The 20,176-nt window shown below is 61.1% G+C and overlaps 1 protein-coding gene and 1 non-coding gene across 2 annotated transcripts; one reads left to right on the top strand and one right to left on the bottom strand.

Moving 5' to 3' along the window:
- Window positions 1-697: 697 nt before the first annotated feature.
- Window positions 698-20,099, top strand: LOC140902937 (HAUS augmin-like complex subunit 5). The gene is given in 20 exon segments (XM_073323520.2): window positions 698-3,682; window positions 4,553-4,615; window positions 4,881-4,913; window positions 5,230-5,266; window positions 5,749-5,875; window positions 6,386-6,545; window positions 6,897-6,972; window positions 7,449-7,528; window positions 7,607-7,667; window positions 7,942-8,069; window positions 8,332-8,410; window positions 8,667-8,812; window positions 9,092-9,254; window positions 9,663-9,743; window positions 9,906-10,051; window positions 10,936-11,050; window positions 11,306-11,432; window positions 11,616-11,748; window positions 12,174-12,288; window positions 19,926-20,099. Coding segments are annotated over 20 exon segments (2,613 nt in total). The 5' UTR covers window positions 698-3,113.
- LOC140903021 (U2 spliceosomal RNA) lies at window positions 2,780-2,970 on the bottom strand. The gene has a single exon (XR_012156147.2). It is a non-coding gene; the product is annotated as a U2 spliceosomal RNA (small nuclear RNA).
- Window positions 20,100-20,176: the final 77 nt, after the last annotated feature.

Below are 20,176 nucleotides of genomic sequence, written 5' to 3'. Positions count from 1 at the left end.
TGCTCGTCTACCTCTTTCCTGCCTTTAGTCTTTGTTGTAGATCTTGAATCCTTGGTGCCAAGGAGCTCCTTGTCCCCCACTGACTCTGGGAGGGGAAGATGCAGAAATCTAAAATTAACATCTGCGCTTAAAACAAAGCTGGTCTTTCAGACTCTGCAAGTGTGAGAATACTTCCCTTCTCAATAGTGCTTTTCACCCAGTCGTCTGGTATCAGTCCGGCTCCGCGAGATGGAACAGGATCTAGCTCCTGTCTTTGGTACTGAGTGGACCCCCATTACAATAGCATTTGAGCCCCTCGCAATCTGCAGGGCATGGCTGTTGTTCCCTCCATGCAGGTGGGGAACTGAGGCACAGGGAAGCTATGCGACTTACCGGAGGTAACAAAGGGAGTCTGTGGTGGAGCAGGGAATTGCACCCAGATCTCCTAAATCACAGGCCGGCCGGTGCCCCACCTCAGCTCTGCCTCTTACAAAGAGGGACACCGCACCCTAAGCCAACACACAGCTCAACTTTTTTTTTTTCCTCTCTTCTCTCCCCACTTCCCCCCCCCCCCGTTTCCTCACTGGTAGTTTCCCCGAGGGGAGGTGCAGCGTTCCTGGAGGTACTGCAATACCAGGTCGACGTGTGGCGTGGATGGAGCAAGCTCCTATTCCGTCTCCCTGGCGGAGCAGAGCTCAGTACATCCAGAAAGGTGCATATATTTCACAACGGCAATTCTTCCAGTTGTTTGTTCCTATCTCCTGTGACTTTTTGTGGAGCGTGCATGAGAAGATCCCCGTAACAGAAAAGAGAAGTCCGGTTCAGTTTCCACTGCCTTAGCGGGTGACGCGCTGGAGAGCTGCTTATCCCTGTTCCTGCGCTCTGAATATAAATCGGTCTCTGAGGAGATTAGACTCCAAAGAGCTTCTGAGGGGCAGGTCCGCTCTAGCTCTGCGGAGAAGAGACCGAGACTGTTAAGACTCTGGGGGTTCCCCGTTTGATATTTAAGTATTGAAAACGTGCCATTTATTGGGGAGGGGCTGTCATCTCAAAGGTTCCTTTGCCTTTCCCTCCCTTCCTTTCGCTGCCTCTCAGACTAGGTAAAGCCGCAACAATGGATTCCTAGATTTTAAGGGCAGCAGGGACAACGGGATCATTTGATCTGGCCGCCTGTTTAACACAGGCCATAGAATTTTATCCGTTTTCCCCTGTACGGAGCCAAATAACGTGCTGGACTATGTTGGCGTGCAGGCCTGATGGCTGGAGAGAGGGAGAATACAACACTGCCCTCAGCAGTTTCTTCCTCTAAGGGGGCACCAATGAACATGCCCCAGCTATCAACTCGGTCGCGTGGGAGCCCTGCAGATGTAGGTGCTTGTCTACCTGGGAACAGTTCCTGCCATGGCCAGAGCGGAATAGCTTTGGAAGCGGAGTAGTAATTTTGGGGAATAAAGTTGCTTTTATTTGGAACAGAGTGCCCGTGTCGGAGGGTGACACTGGAAGAGCTACAGCGCAGTGGTTACTCTGCTTCTAGGAGGCCAGTCAATGCCCCCGTGTAGACGAAAGGCGGCAGCCTTCGTGGGTCACAACAGCCAGCTCTGCTCGCTCTCCAGAGCTCACTTCATTTTGGCAGTTCTCTCTCTCTCTCTCCCTCCCTCCCCCGTTGGGGCTGGTTGTGATTTCACAGCTTGGTGGAAAAACAAAAAACTGCAAGGGAGGGGGAAACAACTCTCTCCCTGAGCCCTGGTCTACGCTTCCAATGGATGTTGGTGTAAAATGCATTCCCTGAGTGACACCTTCTATTGACCTAGCCCCATCCCCCCGGCTGTAGACTGGTTTCTCCTAGGGAGATGGCTTGGGCAATGGATTTCTCCCAGCCAGGGGCTCGCGCTCCCAGTGCTGCAGCTGGGCCACTGAAGCATTTAGGGGAGACGCTACCGAGGCGGACGGGAGAAGCTCTTTCAGGGGCATAGGTAGCGTCTCCACAAACCGTTGCCACAAACCAGCCTTTCACAGAAGAAACAAGGAGGAGCCCTTGGGGCACCTTAGAGACGAAAACATTTATTTGGGCATCCGCTTTTGTGGGCTATAACTCACTTCATCAGATGCATGGAGTGAAAGGTACAGTAAGCGGGTATAAATATACAGCACATGAGAAGATGGGAGTTGCCTTACCAAGGGGGGGGGGGGGCGGGTCAGGGCTCAGGAGGCCACTTCCCAACAGTTGACAAGCAGGTGTGACTATCAACAGAGGGGAAATTTACTTGTTGTAGTGACCCAGCCGCTCCCAGTCTCTATTCAGGCCTCCTTTGATGGCGTCAAATGGAACCAGAAGTTAAACAGGAGTGTTTTGAACTTCTGTTACAGAGGATGGGGGCCCTTGCGTGCTGGGAGCAGTTCCACACCTACTGCCTTCACTTGAGCTTACAAATCAAAACACATGGACCAGCTGTTGGGTGGGGAGAAGAATACACCCTGGCTATCCGCTCATCAGGCGGTTATTTTTTTTTTCTACTATTGAAGGTCACGTGTCTATAAAGAAGTATCTGCCTGATAAACCCCTATTCACGCCTCCTCCTGCTAAAGGCACTCACCGCGCAAAGCAGAGTCCCGGCTTTTTAACTACGTCTCCAGTCACACAAAAAGCTCTCCTCGCCCGGCTCCCAGGATTACAACAGACCCTCAACGCAACCGACCCCCCCACCGCTCCCCACGAGCAAACTAAAGAGTTGAACGCCTGGGGATTAGAAAAGAAAGAGAGCGATTGAGTCTGTTTTTGAACCACGATAATGTCCCCGAGGGGAGGTGCACCGTTCCCGGAAGTACTGCAATACCGGGTCGATGCGCGGAGTGGACGGAGCAAGCTCCTATTCCATCTCCCTGTTCCAAAAATCCATTTAATATATAGTCCTCGGATAGAGGACGTATCAGATATTAAACTGATAAGAACAGATACTACACTTGATCTTAGCCAAAAGGCCGAGAAGCGATACCCTGCCGCTGAGCTGCTCTGCGGCCCACCCGTTCCCACCGCTCTCCACGCCACGGTGACCGCTGCCGCTGAGCGGCCCTAGCGCCACAGCCATGCTCCGACCACTTCCACTCTGCTCCGACTGCCTTTGCCTTCCCGCTCCATGTTCACCAGTCAGAGCCAACCGCCTCCGGCCGGAAAGTTCAGCTTCAAAACTGCTCCATTCCCCCAGCTCGTTCGCGGTCGCCTTGTCACTCGTTTCTCTGCCCGGAAGATTCTCTCTATTTGCATGAAGCCGGCCCCTTCGCTGCAGCGTGCTGACGGCACCGGCTTGCTCACCCTGGCCTCGCGGCCCCGCTCGCGCCCCCTGCAGCACGCGCGACTCAAGCACTTTTTTTTTTTTACCTTCCCCGCGGGAATTCAGTGCGCAGGGCACATGAGCTGCGCCTCTCTTCGTCCTGCCGGAAGCCTGCAGGTGGCGCTGTTACACACCGGGGAGGGGCCACCCTGGGGCCTGTGCTGGGACCCGCACCTGAAGGGGGGAACAGCAAATTGCGGCTGCCGGCAGGCCCCGCCCCCCAGCTCCCGGCGGGCCTTGCGGCAGCGGCCGGCGCCTCGGTGCTCGGGTCCCGGCATGGAGCGGGGCGGGCTCGCGCTGGAGCTGAAGCTCTGGGCGGCCCGGGAGATGGGGCTGCCCCCCGGGAAGGTGCCCCCCGACGGGGCCTTCCGCCGGTGAGAGCCCCGGGCCCCCAGCGCGGGGACCCCCCCTCGGACCATCCCCCCCGGCGCGGGGCCCCCCCGTCTCCCACCCCCCCGGACCATCCCCCCCAGCGCGGGGACCCCCCCCCCGTCTCCCGCTCCCCCGGACCATCCCCCCCAGCGCGGGGACCCCCCCCGTCTCCCACCCCCCCGGACCATCCCCCCCAGCGCGGGGACCCCCCCCGGCTCCCGCCCCCCCGGACCATCCCCCCCAGCGCGGGGACCCCCCCCGGCTCCCGCCCCCCCGGCTCGGGCCCCCCGGCTCCTTCCCCCCCCCCGCATGCTCCCGGTCTCCTTTTGTTCCGCGAGTTCCCGTTTCCCTCCTTGTCCGCGGGCTCCTGCGGCTCTCCCCCCCCCGGCCACCTTTCCCCTGCTCCTTCGGGGTCCCCGCTGCGGGGGCGGCCTCCCTCTCTCCTCGCGTCCTGCCCCCCGGTCCTCCTCCCCCCTTTGCCCCCCCCTTGCCTCCTCTGCTCCTTGGTACCTTCCTGCCCCAGCCCTCCAACTTCTTCCCCATGGGTTCCCTGACTGCCCTACTGCCCCCACATCCCCATTCACTGCCCCTTGATTATATCCCTCCCAGCTGTGGGGCCAGAGGCGCCCCCCCCACACACACTCCGCTCTCCCCCATAAAAGGGCCTCCCAGCCCCCTGCCAGGTTACCCCCGAGCCCTGTGAGGTTACCTGGATGAGCCCGGTGGGGGGAGGGAAGGAAAAGGGGGTATCCAGCCCTGGGGCAGGGACGTGGGGGGGGGTATACGGCCCTCAACCAAGGGCCACCCATGCTCCTCGTAGGGGTTTCCGGTCGCGTCCCCGTGGGGCTGATGCTGTTGCTCTGTATCCCCAGGATGTGCTCAGGCCAGTGTGCGGAGATCTGGAGATACGTCACCCGGCACGTGCACCACCAGAGGTGAGAGGAATGGGGTGCGGCGCCTTTCCCCTCAAAGGGCCGCTGGCTCCCACCCGGCCCCAGGGCGGGGGACTGGCTGGCTCAGGGGGGCAGCAGCGGGGAATCGGACATGGGGCCTTCTGCTTTTCAGGTCTCCTCCCAGAGCCAGGGGTAGAACCCAGGAGTCCTGGCTCCCGTCGTCCTCTGCTCTAACCACTGGACCCCCTCCCTTCCCAGAGCCATTGCTGCTTCTGCAGTAGATTCACCCCTCTCTCTTTCCTCACAGGAATGTGAAGAAGATCCGAGGGAACTTGCTGTGGTATCCTTTCCTCGTTCCCCTTTGCCGTGGGGGCTTGTTACTATGGGCAGCTTTTTCACCAAGGGGCCCATCCAGCCCAGTGTCCTGCCCCGTCCCTGCCTAGACCAAGCCCCTGGGCCCATCCAGCCCGGTGTCCCCTATGCCCTATAGGAGCGGGTTTAATTTCCTTGCCGACCCTTGGCTGGCGTCTGTCTCCTGGCCTTGGACCTCGAAGCCTGCTGGCTCCGAGCTCTCCCTGACGTCTGTGTGTCTGTCCGTCTGTCCAGGCCTCTGTCACTCTCTACGTTCAGCCTCCTTTACTCAGGCCTTGCGTCAGGTACCAGCATCTGGAGGAGGCAGAGGTGAGGGGGCCGGTGGAGACTGCTGGGTGGATAGCGGCGTGTGGGTGAGGGCTGTGGGTGGGATGGGACGGGACGGGTGTTGTGGATGGGATTGGGTGTTGCTGTGGTGGGTGGGGGAGTCGGTAGGGGATGGTAATCTGGACTTGGAGGAGCGGGGAAGGGGATCGGGGTGCTGTGGGATGGGATAGAGTGTGTCAGGGTAGGGATGGGGTCGTGGGGCAAGGTGAGGATCAGGTGGTGCTGCGGGGTGGAATAGGGTGGGAGCAGTGGGTGGGAAGTGAGTCGGGGTGGGATCGTGGTGCAGAGGGGTCCTATGGCATGGGATAGGGTGGGGGAGAGTGGGTGCCTTGTTGCTGAGCTGTGGATCTGGGAGATATGGGGAGGGTGGGGGATTGGGATTGGGGTGCTGCAGGGTGGAACAGGGGCCTTGCCGTGGGGTGAGCAGGATGCCTGGGTCTACAGCCGTCGGTGTCTCCCCCTCCCCACGGGGAAAGCCCAGTGGGTCGGAAGCAGAGCAGGAGCGGCGCCAGCAGCTTGCCCAGGGCGTGGCCCGCCTGCGTGGGGAGCTGCAGCAGCTGGACCTGCAGATAGAGACAGCCCAGCGCGAGGTCATGGCTGACGGTAAGGGGGGAGCCCCAAGGATCTGGGAGGCGGCGTAGTCTGTGCCTCCAGCGCTCTACCCCAGGCCATTGCTCTGGGGGTGGAGGGCACAAAGTCCACCCCAGTCCTCCCATCTGTTCTCCCCCAACACCCAGTGGGATCGTCCCCCTGCAGCCCAAATCCATTTCCCCCCATTTCTTCGTGGGGGGCGGGGCAGGATTGTTCCCCTGCCCCGCCGTCCTTGGGGGTAGCATCTCCCCACGTGGTCTCTTCCCCATCCGCAAGGTTCCCGTGGTCCCTGGGGCTGCTGATTTTCCCCCTATGGTCCCTCCCCAGACAATCACCTGTGGGGTTCACACCCGTCACCTCAGGACTCCTGGGTTCTGGGAGCGAGGCAGGGGAGTGGGAGAGGCTGGGAGCCAGGACTCCTGGGTTCTATCTCCAGCTCTGGGAGGGGAGTGGGGCCTTGTAGTTAGCGTCTGGGGCTTGGGGTGGGGTTTCCCTGATGGTCTTTCTGCTCCCACCCCGCAGAGGTCTCCCTGGAGGCGGCCCAGGAGCGGATCCGTGACGCCCAGCGCCGCTCCCTGCTGCTCAAGGCCTATGCGGCCCGCCTGGCCGAGGAACGCCAGCAGCTGCAGGGCAGCGTAGCACAGCTGAGGGGGCGGCTGGAGCAGCTGAAGGACATCAGCAGGTGTGTGGGGGGTGGTTCCGTCCTTAGCGTGGGGTCCCCACTGCTCCTGGTCGCGTCCCCCGGAATCCTTTGCTTCTGAAGCACTATCCGGTGGACATCTCTGCTGGGCAGTAGCTCCCAGAATCTTTTGCTCCTTGGTAGGGGGTCCCATGGCAGGTGGCATTAGGGATTGGGGATTGCCTATCCTGGGTAGCATCTCTCAGTATCCTTTGCTCCATGGCAGGGTCCCGCTGGGGATGGGGATGGGGGGGGGGTGTCCTGAACTGTGCTCCCCCTTCCTCTCCCGCCCCTCTCCCTCCTCCCCCCGCAACCCTCCCCGCCAATTTTCACAGCCTCCTCTGGTCTCTGCAGAAAGGCCAAGGTGGAGCTGACGGTGGGAGGGAAGCTGCCTGCCCTCGGATTTGCTGGCTTGGAGCCTGAAGTACTGGTGAGTTGGGGAGAGGATAGTGGGTAGATCCTGGGCGGGGGGAGTGGAATTTGAGAATCCTGCTCCCCTCTGCTAGTTGGGGGTGGTGATCTGGGGATCCCAGTCCTGGATCTCATGGGGGGGAATCTGGAGATGCCAAGGCAGGCTCTAGTGGCTAGTGACAAGGGGTACCCGGTAATCTGAGCCCTGTGAATGCCAGCATGGGGCTCTGGTGATCTCCCTGTGGGATTTGGCGATGGGGTTTGGTTGGGAAGGAGGAGGGAATCGGACTGAGCCTGGTGCCGAGCCCCGGGGAGAGTCTGTCGGGCCATTGGCAATCAGGTCTTGGGATCCTGAGGGATCTCCCTGAACCTGGTGCCTGGATCCCAGTAAGGGGGGAGGATCCAGTAGTTCCTGGTGATCTGCAGCTTTCTTGAGGGCCGTCGTGTCTTCTCCACCCCGGTAACCCGTCCGCGTGTCTGTCCCTGTCTCCGCAGCGGGACGTGCGGACGGCCTGCCAGCTGCGCTTCCACTTCCTGAAGTCACTCTTCGAGCACAGCACATCTGGGGCCGTCCCGTAAGACCCTGTGAGCTCCCCTGCCCTCTCCTTCCCCCGTGCTCTGTTTCTGACCCGCCTCGTGTGTCTCTCTCTTAGCAGCAGGACAAGCGAGGAGCTGCTGGATGCGTCCTACCAGCACTGGCTGAGCACGGTGGAGGTAACGGGCGGGGGGAGGGAGGAGCAATGGGGTAGGGACCCTGGGGACGGCTCGCCTGCTACAGAGATGCAGCCACCTCTGGGAGGGGCAGCTGGGCGCCCCTTAGCGCCGGGCTGGGGCATTGAGGCAGCCCTGACTGCCAGGGGAGAGCCCCCTGCCCTGCTCCCTGCAGCGCAGCGCCCTCTAGCCCCGTATGGGGCATTGGAGCCAGCCGTGAGGGAAGGTACAGCGTCCCTGGCCCACTGTGGCTCATCCCACCTCTCTGCCCACGCAGGCCATCGTGGGTTCCCACCCTCCCAACCATGTCCTGGCAGCCCTGGAGCACCTGGCCCTGGAGAACACCCTGCAGATGCAGGAGCTCACCAGCCGCGTTGACATTCCCCGCGACGTAGAGGCCCTCAAGTGGGTACCGCTAAGGGGCTGACAGTGTGGGGGTGTGGTGCTGTACGGAGCTATCGCCCCCCAGTGGTGGTGGCTTGTACTTGGGGGTGGGGGCAGAGTCAGAGCTCGAGAGAGAGGGGTGCTGTGGGTCTTTGGCCCCCTGGTGGTGTCAGCTTGTACTGCAGGGGGCAGAGTCGGGGCTCTGGGGCCTGTCACCCCAGTGGTGCTGCAGTGACCCATGGCAGCAATGCTGGGACCTGTATCTCTGCCCTCTGACCTGCAGGTTCCGCTACGAGAGCTCCCGTCTGGAAGACCTGGCGGGGCCACCAGCAGCCCTGCCCTCAGTCCGGGGCCTCATACAGGTGAGTGGGGGCATGGGGAGGGGCAGGCAGGGCTGCATGTGGGGGCTGGGCAGTCCCAGTGGCTAGGATATATAGCCGGGGGGAGGGGGCCACATCTGGGGCTCCTGGGGTCTGGGATATATCAGGGGGAAGGGGCTGTATCTCAGTGCTGGGGGGTCCCAGGGACAACAGGGCCCATATCTCCAGCTGGGTTATAGTGGGGGGAGGGGGCAGAGTCCCCTGGCCCCTCCTTACCTGCTCCCTCCCCCGGCTGCAGGAAGGCTGGAGCAGGTGTGAGGAGCTGTGGGTGCAGCAGCTCCCCCTACAGGCCCGGAAGCAGCGCAGCACGGCCCAGCTGGCCTCCCTCCTGCAGGAGATGCACTGGCTGGTGGCGGACGGCTCGGAGCACGCGATCCTCACCAGGTAGCTGCCGCAGGCTCTGGGAGACACCCCGCCCCCTGGACTCAGCCCTGCACAGTTCGTGACCACCCACCGCTGGGAGACCGCTCCCTGCTGGCGGGACTTCCCACCCCAGGGGTACCCCGGCTCTGTCAGGGCCCCCTGGAGCACGCTCCCTGCTGGGGAGACTTCCCTGTCCTGTGGGGTCCCCCTGCGCTCTTGGGGCCCTGTGGTGAGCACCCCCTGCTGGGGAGACTCCCCCCCACCCCCCCACTGAACTGGCCTGTCCCGCCCGGCCCCCAGGGCGGTGCTGGAGCTGGCGCTGCGGGCTGTGCGGCTGGCAGGGCTGCGGGATGGGCTGCGTTGAGGCTGCCAGGAACTGGAGCAGGAGGCAAGTGCCCGCCATGCGGAGCTGCAGGCCTTGCAGAGCAAGCGTCAGCGCATCCTGGACTTCCGCCACCTGGTGGTGAGTGCGGGAAGCGTGGGGGGGGAATCTGGGGGCCAGAACAGGGCAACCTCTGGACGTGGGACCTGCCTGGGGGGTGGGGAGGCAGTAGGGCACACAGGAGGATGAGGTGGGGTTGGCTGGGAGGGTGCCTGTGGGTGGTGGGTTCCTAGAGGGGGATCCACAGGGTACCTGGCTGGCCTGGGGGGAAGGAAGTAGAGGGGGTGCATATGGGTTTGGGGATGATAGGGGGGAGGGGAGGCAGGGAAAGGAAGGAGTGATCAAGTTGGGGGTCGGGGGGGTTCCTTCTATGGGAAAGGGAGCGATTGCAGGGTTGAATATGGGGTGCCTTGCTGCCCCAGGGGGAGCAGGGACACTGTCTTGAAGCATCCCCAGGACTGACACTTTCTCTCCCTCCTTCCCCCCCAGTGCGAAAAACAGCAGCACGTCCGGGCGCTGATCAAAGGCACCTCCTACATCAATTGCCAGCTCCGCAAGGGCCAGGCCGAGGTGAGACACCCTCCCATGCCATGGGGCGGGATCAAGGGGCACTGACAGAGGATGGGGGAGTCCAGGGCTGGGATACCAGGAGGCTGTGGGTCGGGCCTGAGGGGCACCGGCAGGGCGGGGCACCAGCATGATCTCCCCCAAACCCCGCTCTCTCTCTCTCAGGTCCAGGCCTTTGTGCAGAGGAAGCTGCTGGGCCCGGAACAGGACGTGACCCTGGAGTCGCAGCGGCTGCATGGGGGGGTGGAGCGCGAGGTCCGGCAGCTGGGGGCCATCGCCCTCCCCTGCCTGCTGCACCGCAGCCTCCCTGGGTGAGTCTCCCCCCACCCTCCTGCTCTGTCTGATTGCTCTCCCCCACAGCGAGCAGGGTCCTGGGGCCAACTGTCCCCTCTTGGGCTGCCCCAGGGGCTGGGTCCCCATATGGGGGGGTGCCCCTTGGCCTTGGGGGTGTACCTGTGCTCCCCCTCCTGCACTACTGGACTTGGGGTATGCAGGATTCCTGGGATTTTCTCCCCCCCTTCCCTCCCCACCTGTGTCCCACTGAAACGGGGCTGAGACCCACCTTGGGAAAAGCACCCTGAGATCTGCCGGTTGGAGGGAGGGAGGGAGATGCCCGCAGAGCAGTACTGGTACTCTGCTCCTCTGCCCCAAGCTGGGGGCGCTGGTCCTCTGGGAGTACTTAGGCAGTGGGATTAATGCTGCAGTCGGGGCACGGAGACAAGCAGGAGCGTTGGTGCTGGGGAATACTAATGAAAACCCCGTATTCTCTGGGCGGAGAGCTAATACCCTGAGAATAGGGCAGGGGCTTTAATACTCTGGTGGGAGCATGAATACTCTTTCCGGGGGCAGGGGGAGGGTAATGCTCTGAGAGCCTTGGTACCCCAGATCTGTGGTAAGAGGATTAATACTTTCTGGGCTGATAATGCTCTAGGAGCGTCGGTAGCCTATAGCGGTGAGAGGAGCATTGATACTCTCTGGGGTATTAATACTCTGGGAACACTGGTACCTGCTCTCCCAGGGGCACCAATGCTGTACTATGCCGGCAGGCTGCTGTGAGGACGGGGCCCCGCCAGCCCTTCCTGGGGAGCGGGAGGGATGTGGGCTGGGGTGCCCGGTGGGGATGGGGGATGGCTGAGGGTGAGGGGTTCAGGGGCTGATCCTCAGCTGCCCTGACCCGGTCGTCCCCCTCCTCCAGGTCCCAGCAGGTCCAGGCCCACGAGCTCTCCATCCATCGGCTGGACCGGGCGGGGCTCGCCCAGCACCGGGCCTTCCTCACTGTTTGCCAGGCTGCCGGCTTCCCTCTCTACAAGGTGAGACGCACACTTGGTGGAGCAATGGGGCAGGGAGCAGGAATGTCTCCCCACAGGGTGGGAGTGAACCCCTCCTCTGAGACCCTCTTCTGGGGAGAGATGGGATGGGGGGCCCCAGGGAGGGGGTGGGGCAGGAGCATCCCCCAAGTTTATTCTGCATTAAACCTCCTCACGGCCCCCTGGGGGGTGATCTTGGGGGAGAGGGGGCAGGCCCTGTCTCCCCTCACTCCCTGTGTCTATCTGTCTCTGCCCCAGGCCCCGGAGCACCTCTTGCCCCACATGGCTGAGCTGAAGAAGGAGCTGCTGGCCCTGCGTGCCCAGCTGAGTTACAAGAGCCAGGCGCTAGCCAGCCTGCAGCAGCGCCAGGGGACCGATGTGCAAGGTGAGCTCTCCCCATGGCTCCAGGGGGGCGACCCCCAGCCTGCGGCCCCTTCCCAGGGTCTGCGAGGGGCACCCTCCTGGCACACGAGCCGGCCTGAAAGGTGGCAGGACCATGGCATCCGCTCAGCACCCCCCCCCCCCAGCCATAACTCCTCTGGGCCTCACCAATGTCTCCTTCCCCCAGTCCTGCTGCAGGCCCTGCGGGACCACGACCGGGAGCAGGCCGGAGCCCTGGGGCCGCGGATCCAGCTGGTGACCGAGCAGTGCGAGCGCCACATGGAGCGCTGGCCCGAGGTGCAGGCCACGATCGACGCCTGGTGAGGAGCCCCCGCCCACCTGGTTTATGGGACGCCTTGTTCTCCAGAGGGGGGAGGCCCTGCCCATCCTGTGCTGGGAGGGGGTCCAGGGTTGGTTCTCTCCTGCCAGGGGTGGGGTGGGGGCTGTGAGGAAGAAGGGGGCTTGCCCAAGTGGAGGGGGGGGCACAGGAGGGACTGATGGGGGGGAGGTTGGATGCTGGGGTGGGAAGGAAGGGGGTGGTCTGGTGCCTCTGGAGAATGGGCGTACCTAGGGAGTGGCCGGGGGGGGGGCATATGCCATAAGGGATGATGTGAGGGGGGACAGATTTTGAGAGTGGACGTGGTGGTGTCTGCTGGGGGGGGAACTGGGGCGGGAAGGAGCCATCTCACCTGCTGCTCACCTGCTGCTCACCTGCTGCCCTCTCTCTCCCTGTCCCTGTGTTCAGGTGGGAGCAGCCGGGGCAGTTCTCCCTGCTGACGGAGCCTAACCCAGCTGTCCCCTCTTCCGCAAGGTGGGGGGTCAGTGTAAGGGGGGGTGACCCAGATGCTGGTGGTGGGAGGGTTGGTGGGGCTGAGTGGAGGTGGGGGAGCAGTGTCAGGTGGGGGGGGGATCCCACGTGGGTTTTGTGGCGTTCTGTAATTCCCATTGTTCTGAATAAACTGACTAATGCGCATTCAGGTCTATGGCAGGGACTGGGACATGAGGCCTTTCCCCTCTGGGGGACGCCAGCTCCGACCTGCCCCAGGGCAGGGACTGGCAGGCTCAGGTGGGTGGGGAATGGTCCCCTGCTAGGGGGCACCAGCTCTATCGGGCTGCTCCAGGCTGGCTTGGCCTGTGGTTCTGCCTGGACCATCCCACCCTCCCTTGTGCCCTGCCCTAGGGGCCAGTAAAGACGGCCCTGTCCTGGGCACCTGAGCCCAGGGGTTAATTCCTGTGCTGAGGTAGCAACAGCCCCTCAGATCCCACCCCTGAGCTCGCCGCCCTGGCTGCGGCCATCCCCTCCTTGCAGAACCACCTCTGAAGCCTTTGGGGGGGTTTGGGGGCAACTTTGTCCTTATTCCTCTTCCATGGAGAAACTGAGGGATGGAACAGGAAGAGGTGAGTGGCCTAAACCCAGGAGCCCTGGCTCCCACACTCACCCCCTCCCCCTTCCTGTTGGAAATCAAGTGGAGGGATGCTTTGCTGGGGGGGGACACCCCCAGCTAGGAAGTGGGGGTAGACAGCACCTATCGGTGGGGGGCAGGAGGCCCCTCTCAGGGCACCACCCCAAAAAACCCCCACAGCACCCTGCAAATCAAACAATCCCCCTGGACACAGCCAAGATGCTGCTGGCCAGGGAGCCAACAAGCCCCCGCTGTTATTGCCAAGGCTGCTAATTCCCCACAGCCCGCTGGTTGAAACATCCTCTTACCGGACTGTGCTTAACGTGGCCACAGAACCAAGTGCGGAGGATTGAGCAATCTCTGGGTGCAGTAGCTTTTGTCCAGCAGGCCCAGACCTTCCCAAGCTTTTTGGTGCCTCGCTGCCACTGATTTCCAGGAATGATGGTGGATTAATCTTCATAGCCCTTGTGATTTCCTTGCTGGCTCTGGGACCCCCCCCTTTTGCTCCCTGCTGTACAAACAGGCTTTAAGCCCCGGCTTTCTCTACTGAGGAACAAATGTAGTAGCCCAGCACGATTGCAAAGCGTTAGAATCTTGGAGATGATCAAAGTGGCTCTGAGCCCGAGAAACGTCTTCCCTGCCCCTCCTCTAAGTATCGAAGGCCGCCCCCAAAATCCAACTGGGTCTTGGCCACGGATCTTGTTCCCTTGATGCCAGCGGGTTTTTGGTTTGATGCAGGTTCCCAGCTTCCCCGGGCCAGCCGTGGTCCTGTCAGTGGAGCTGCTGGGTAACCCATAATATGCTCGTGGGGCGCGTTTAATCCACTTGGTGGTCAGGAGGGAAACCTGCCCCTAAATCTGTGCACAAGGAGAACCCACTTGGCTGGGAAGGGAGAGAGGAAAAAGAGCAAGTGAAAAAAAATAACCAGCGAGAGAGAAAAGAGTGTGAAAGGCAAAGAAAGAAATAAAGGGAGAGTAAAAACAATAGAAAATGAAGGAAAGAAAGAGCATGAAAGGTAGAGGGGGAAAAAAGCAAGCAAGAACCTGCAAGCTACAGAAGGAAAGGAACAAAAAAGAACAAATGAACAAACAGGAGCGCTAGATAAAGCTAGAATGGGACAGAGACAGAAAGGACAGACTGACCTGTTAAGCAAGGTTCCACCCCAAATTCTCCATGTTGGGGGCACAGGCCCTCCCACTTCCCTTCTGGCTTGAGATCCTTTCTCCCCTGCTTGGGTTGACCATCCATGCTCCCCAATCTCAACCCCCTTCCCATATGCTTGGGAATGGGTAGGGGAAGGCGTCTTCCTTTGCAGGACTTCAGCTGAGCAGTGCCGTGGGTGTCTCTCCCTGTGGCGCTTTGGTTGGGGTTCTTTAAGCTCAGTGACATCGAGTGCGACAAATGAGAAGGAAGAGGAAATTTTTTTGTACCAGAAGGAGGGGGGGGGGTGCACCAGAGAGAGGAACTGAACACAGCGTAGCGCCAACTGGAGCCCAGACACTGGCAGCTGGAGGAACATCTCCAGAACCTACTTTGATTGTTCCGTCCATCGCTGCTCCCCAAGGGGGATGGATAAGTGCCAGGGGGGGGCGGGTGTAGTCGCAAACCACTGCTGCTGGTTTCCTATTGGTGTGACCAATTTTTGCAAAGCTTTTTTCCCCCCCCCCCCCTTCTCCCCATCTTCATTTGTCGCTAGGGCTGGGCGGCTTTCTTCACTGCTATTGATGAGGGCAGCGGCACGAGGAGCTCAGGGCGGAGAACCGGGGAACTGTGTCGGGGGGGGGATGTACGGAGGGTCACAGGGATAGAATCCCATTTAGCCCTTGCAGGGCAATGGCGGTGCCATGGCTTTTAGTATTCAGGTCTGTTGATCCGTACACAGCAGCATCTAAAGAGACCGGGGCAGAAGCAGGGCCCCTGTTGTGATGGGGGCTGCACAGACACAAGGACAGTCCCTGCCCCAGCTGAGATCAGGGCCCTGTTGGGCGAGGCGAGAGACAGGCCCTGCCCCAAAGAGTTTACAGTCTCCATACCCAAAAAATGGGAGGAAAAGAGAGGCCCACAGCAGCACTGAGAATAGAACCCAGGAGTCCTGGCTCCTCCTGCTCTAACCAGTAGCCTTCACTCCCCTCCCAGAGCCCAGATAGAACCCAGGCGTCCTGGCTCCCAAAATGGGCAGGAGTGGGGTCTAGTTGTTAGAGGGAGGAAGGGAGGCTGGGTGTCAGGATTCCTGGGTTCCATTCCCAGCTCTGGGGTTAGAGTGGGGTTGGATACTTAGCACAGCTGGGGCTGGGAGCCAGGCTGGGAGGGGCTGGACATCCACCAGACCCCACGCCCTGCCCATGGCTGCAAGGAGAGACACCCCCCGCACCCTCCTGGACAGCCCCCTGCTAAGAGGGGCCCAGGGCACCCAGAGAGGGTCAGGATGTGAGATGGGGCTGCAGTGGCAGGAAGGGGGCAGAACTGGGGGCTGGTGCCAGGTCGGGGACAGGCTACACGAGGGAAAAACATGCAGCTTTGTTAAATATTTCCCGTGGCTGGATACAGGTTTTTAGAATGACTTTCGGGAAATATTTTGTTTCCAGACAGACTCCAGATACCAAACGATGGTGCTAAGATGCTCCCCCTGCGCCCCTCACCCATTACCCCAGAGTCCGAGCCTCTTCCCAACCCGCAGGGTAGTTCTCCTCCCAGGCTCCGGCAAGGGCGGGAAGCGCCACCAGCCCCATTTCCTGGATGGAAGAACTGAGGCCCAGAGAGACTGAGTGATGTGCCCGAGGGCACCCGGGAAGTGTGGGGCAGAACAGGGGGCTGGGACAGGATTCTTTTTCTTCAGGAAGTTTCTGCCCTCCTGTCACGGAGTCCCTAGGCGATGCTCTGGAACTGCTCCCCACGAAGCCAGTCAGGACTCTGGGGAAGTCTTTCTGTGAGCAGCCTGTCTGCAGGACACACAGCTCACACAACTTCCACCTTCCTGGGTCTGACCTCGGAGCATTCAGCATCCTCTACCCCTCCGTGCGCTTCCCACAGCGAGTCCGCCCAGGCATGGATGCCCCAGCATCTCTCCTGTTCCTTGGTGGGAGTTACACCAGGCCCTTCCAGTTTCTTGCCCTGGCTTAGGTTGGGGGTGGGTCTCACTGACATCCAGAATTACCTCTGGCCCATCAGGCGGATTCCTACACAATCCCCTTTCAGGCAAACTGACAGATTTCCTAGATAAAAGGTTAGAAGCCTTCTCCTTCCCTTTGCCACACACAAGCTCAGGAATCTTTTCTTTCTTGCTACAGGTTTCCACACCCTTAGTAGGTAACACAATCAAATCACCTTTCTGCTCTCTTTGTGCCCTGGTTAGAGTCTCACTCTGATTAGACAGTTGCTACACCCTTTCCCAGCCACACACTAGCAATGGGCAAAATACAAGCTCCAGAATTGTCTGGTCTCTGGGATTTTGCATAGACACTAACTGGATGCGACCTAGTTACAGGGCCATTCTCCCAAGCAGACACAAACTTAGGACCATTCCCTTCCTGGGCTTCAGTTGAATCCAGACAACTGCACTGCCCTCAACTATCACAGGCTGAAAGGCCCCTTCTGTCTGCTCCACAGACAAAGAAGAGCCGGACACACTTTCTCTTTACCAGACACACAGCTTGGGGTCTCATTCCCCTTGTCCCAGCACACAAGGCTGGTCACAGACAACTGCTTGGAGATCAGGGTAGCTCCCACCATAGGCAAGTCAATACCCCTGACAGACACAGGCACATTTCCTTCACTGTCACACTTCTTGACCCAGGTAACAGGTAAGGTCCAGGGACACTCTCCTAGCCTTCCCACACTGCTGACTAGACACAGCCATCAGCACACAAGGCTGCCTAGGCTCATCCAAACTTTCCTTACCAAGCACCTTGCCACTCCCAACAGATCCCCTGCCCTGCCTGTCTCCCCCCCACTCAGCTGGGGTCTCAGCTCCCACTGTGCTCAGCGCTGTCCCAGTGGGGGTAGGCAGCGAGCTCGCTACTTTCCTCACTGCATCAGAGCTAGCGTGAGCCCCCTCTCCGGTGTGCAAGAGGGCAGGGAGCATCTCTCTGTCCCACCCAGCCCCAGGGGTCTGGTTACGGGCAGGCAGGTATCCTGAACCTAGCACCTCCTCCCCGCTGCCAGCCAGGTCATCTGCATTTTCACTGACCATTTCCCTCTCCGCCGATGGGTTCCCTGGATTCAAATTCAAACACTTGGCCGTTACAGGAGCCAGGCCTGGATCCTGTCCCAAAGAGACACAGTCACCCCACAACAGGGTCTCGCAGCTGGTGTCCCGGAGAACCCCAACGACCAGCCAGCCCCACCCCTCCTGGGTCTGCACAGGGACCTGGGCCATAGGCAGGGCGAGGGGCTTCGTCCCTGGGACCCTCACCCAGCTCACACAGCCCCTCAGCATCTGATGCTGCACCACCAGGGGTCTGACAACAGTTCTCTCTGTCCCAGGATCTCGCCACCCCAGGAATGTCTCCCCATCGACCATCACCTTCCGCTCCCACTGGGGGTCCGAGGGTCCTGACCCCAGGAAACTCCACACAGACATATAGGTTGGGACCAGGGGTGGGAGCCTGCCCACCTCTCCACCCATCTGGCTGACGGAGTCTACGGCCTTGGGACCCAGAAAGGGAGCTAGACACCAGGGCTTTTCCGCAGGGTCCCCCTTGTTCAAATTGCCAGCCTGCTCAAAGGCAGTGAGGTGGGCATCCACATCCCCACCTCCTTAACGAGGGGCAGCAATTTAGTATGGAGGTTCCCTGTGGAACTGGCCCCCCAAGGTCTATCCCCACTCACCCCTGGGAGGTCCCCTAGGCCTCTCCGCTCCACCATCGCCAATTCATGCTGCTGCTGCAGCTCTTTCTCGGGCTCTCGCCGTCTCTCACAGTCCTCTTGCTCTCTCGGACTCAGCTCCAATCCCGTCCGTCTCCAATCCCCCGATGGGGAACCCGATCATGAAGACCCCCGTCTGGTCGGGGACAGGAGTCTTCGGGATGCCTGGCTACCACTCCAGCTGCTCCCAGATCCTGCTGTAGCCCCATTTGGGATCAGGAATCTGTTCCTTAGAGCGGTCGTCATCCTCCAGCTGCACGATGAACTGTGCTTTGGTGAACTTTCCAATGCTCAACCCTCTTTTTGCACAGGGTTACAGTGTCCACAGGCCATCACGCCACTATTCCCAAGTTGTTGTGGACTCACAGGCCTGTGCGCTCTCAGCTCCCCACGGTTTCCAGGGAGAACCCCTAGTGTGCCAGCCCTTCTTGAGGTCATCACCTCTGTGCCATAGTCGAGCTGCAGACTCCTCCGCCCCTGGTACCGCTCGCTGAAATCCCCAGGGGAACCCTGTTACTGCAAAAGTCCTTCTCTCTCCCAGGGCCAAGCCGCAGGCTCCTCCGCCCCTAAGACTGCTCACCGCAGTCCCCAGGGGGACCCCATTACTGCACAGTCTTTCTCGGTGGTCACACACTCCCAGGGGTTAACCGCCCCCCAAAACTGCTCCTCTCTGAGCCTTCAGCACGCCTGATTCTCATCAATCCCCCTTCATTTTACTGCTCCCCAACCACTTACTGCAGGAAGCGCCATCCACGGGGTACAGTAGATCCCACCGCTGCCACCAGTTGTCACGGAGTCCCCGGGAGATGCTCTGGAACTGCTCCCTGCGAAGCCCGTTGGGACTCTGGGGAAGTCTCCTTTCTGTGAGCAGACTGTCTCCAGGACACACAGCTCACACAACTTCCACCTTCCTGGGTCTGACCTCGGAGCATTCAGCATCCTCTGCCCCTCCGTGCGCTTCCCACAGCGAGTCTGCCAAGGCGGATTCCTGCCTCCCAACTCCACGCTCAGACGGGACTCTCAGCCAGCCAGTAAAACAGAAGGTTTATTAGATGACAGGAACATCGTCTCACACAGAGCTTGTAGGGGCAGAGAACAGGACCCCTCAGCTGGGTCCATTTTGGGGGGCAGTGAGCCAGACAACCACGTCTGCCCTTCACTCCATGTCTCCAACCAGCCCCAAACTGAAACTCCCTCCAGCCCCTCCTCCTCTGGGCTTTGCCCCTGTCTCAGGCCAGGAGGGCGCCTGATTCCTTTGTTCTCCAGCCCTTTAGCTCTCACCTTGCAGGGTGGAAGGACCAGGCCATCAGTTGCCAGGAAACAGGGTGTCAGCTATTCTCTGTGTCCAGACCCCTGCACACACCTGCCCTCTAGGGCGCTGCAACGATCATACATACTTAAGAACTGCATAGGGGAAACTGAGGCACCTCCACACTATTCAGAGGAAATAAGAACAGTCCCACTTAGTCACACCTCCTGCCTCCCCACTCTCGCCTGCTCCTGGGCTGCTGGGTAGTGCAGGGGCGGGGCCTCGGGAGAAGGGGCGGTGCAAGGCAGGGGAATCGGGGGGAAAGGGGCAGCGTGGCAGTGGGGACTCGGGAGAAGGGGCGGTGCAGGCGTGGAGATTAGAGGGAAGGGTGAGTGAGGAGGCAGGGACTTGGGGGGAATGGGCAGCGTGGCAGTGGTGACTCAGGGGAAGGGGCGGGGACGGGACTGGGAGAAGAGGCGGTGCAAGGGTGGGAGCTCGGTAGAAGGGGCGGTTCGGGGGCAGGGCCTCGGTAGAAGGGGCGGTGCGAGGGCAGGGCCTCGGTAGAAGGGGCGGTGCGAGGGCAGGGCCTCGGTAGAAGGGGCGAGGCAGGGGCAGGCCCTGGAGGGGTAGGACAATGCGGGAGCAGGGATCGGGGGAAGGGGTGGTGTGAGGCAGGATTTGGGGAAAAGGGGCAGTGTGGGGGCGGAGTCTGGGGGAAAGGGCAATGCGGGGTTGGAGAATTGGGGAAAAAGGGCGGCACCGGGCAGAGCCTTGGGGGAAGGGTCAGTGCAGGGGCGGGGATTCAGGGGGAAGAGGCGGCATGAGGGCAGGAGATCGGGGAGAAAGTGAAGCGCAGGGGGGAACTTGGGAGAAGGGGCGGGGCCTTGAGGGATGAGGAGCGGCAAGGGTGGGGGCTCGGAGGAAGGGGAGCCGCGGAAGGGGGGTGGCCACGTTCCGGCACTGGTGCCCCCCCCACTTTTAGGGACCGGAAATTCCGTCGCCCCTGCGCACCCCGCACCCCCAGAAACTCCCCTCCATGCACAGCCCGGCTCTCGCTGCCGGGCTCCCCGAGCCGAGTGCAGAAGCTGGGGGAGCTCAGGGCAGGGACGGGGCGGTGGCTGGACCAGTGGTGGCCGGAGGCGCCCCCCGGGGCTGAGGCCGAGAGCTGGGCGGGGCCAAGAGGGGCAGGGGGCTGCGGTGGAGCACGGCACCCAGCACGAGGCGGGTCCCCTG

This window comes from Lepidochelys kempii, chromosome 24, assembly GCF_965140285.1.
Source record: "Lepidochelys kempii isolate rLepKem1 chromosome 24, rLepKem1.hap1, whole genome shotgun sequence".
Taxonomy (NCBI): Eukaryota; Metazoa; Chordata; order Testudines; family Cheloniidae; genus Lepidochelys; species Lepidochelys kempii.
The sequence above is the reverse complement of the archived record's forward strand: the minus strand, read 5'-3'. Positions and strand labels throughout refer to the sequence as shown.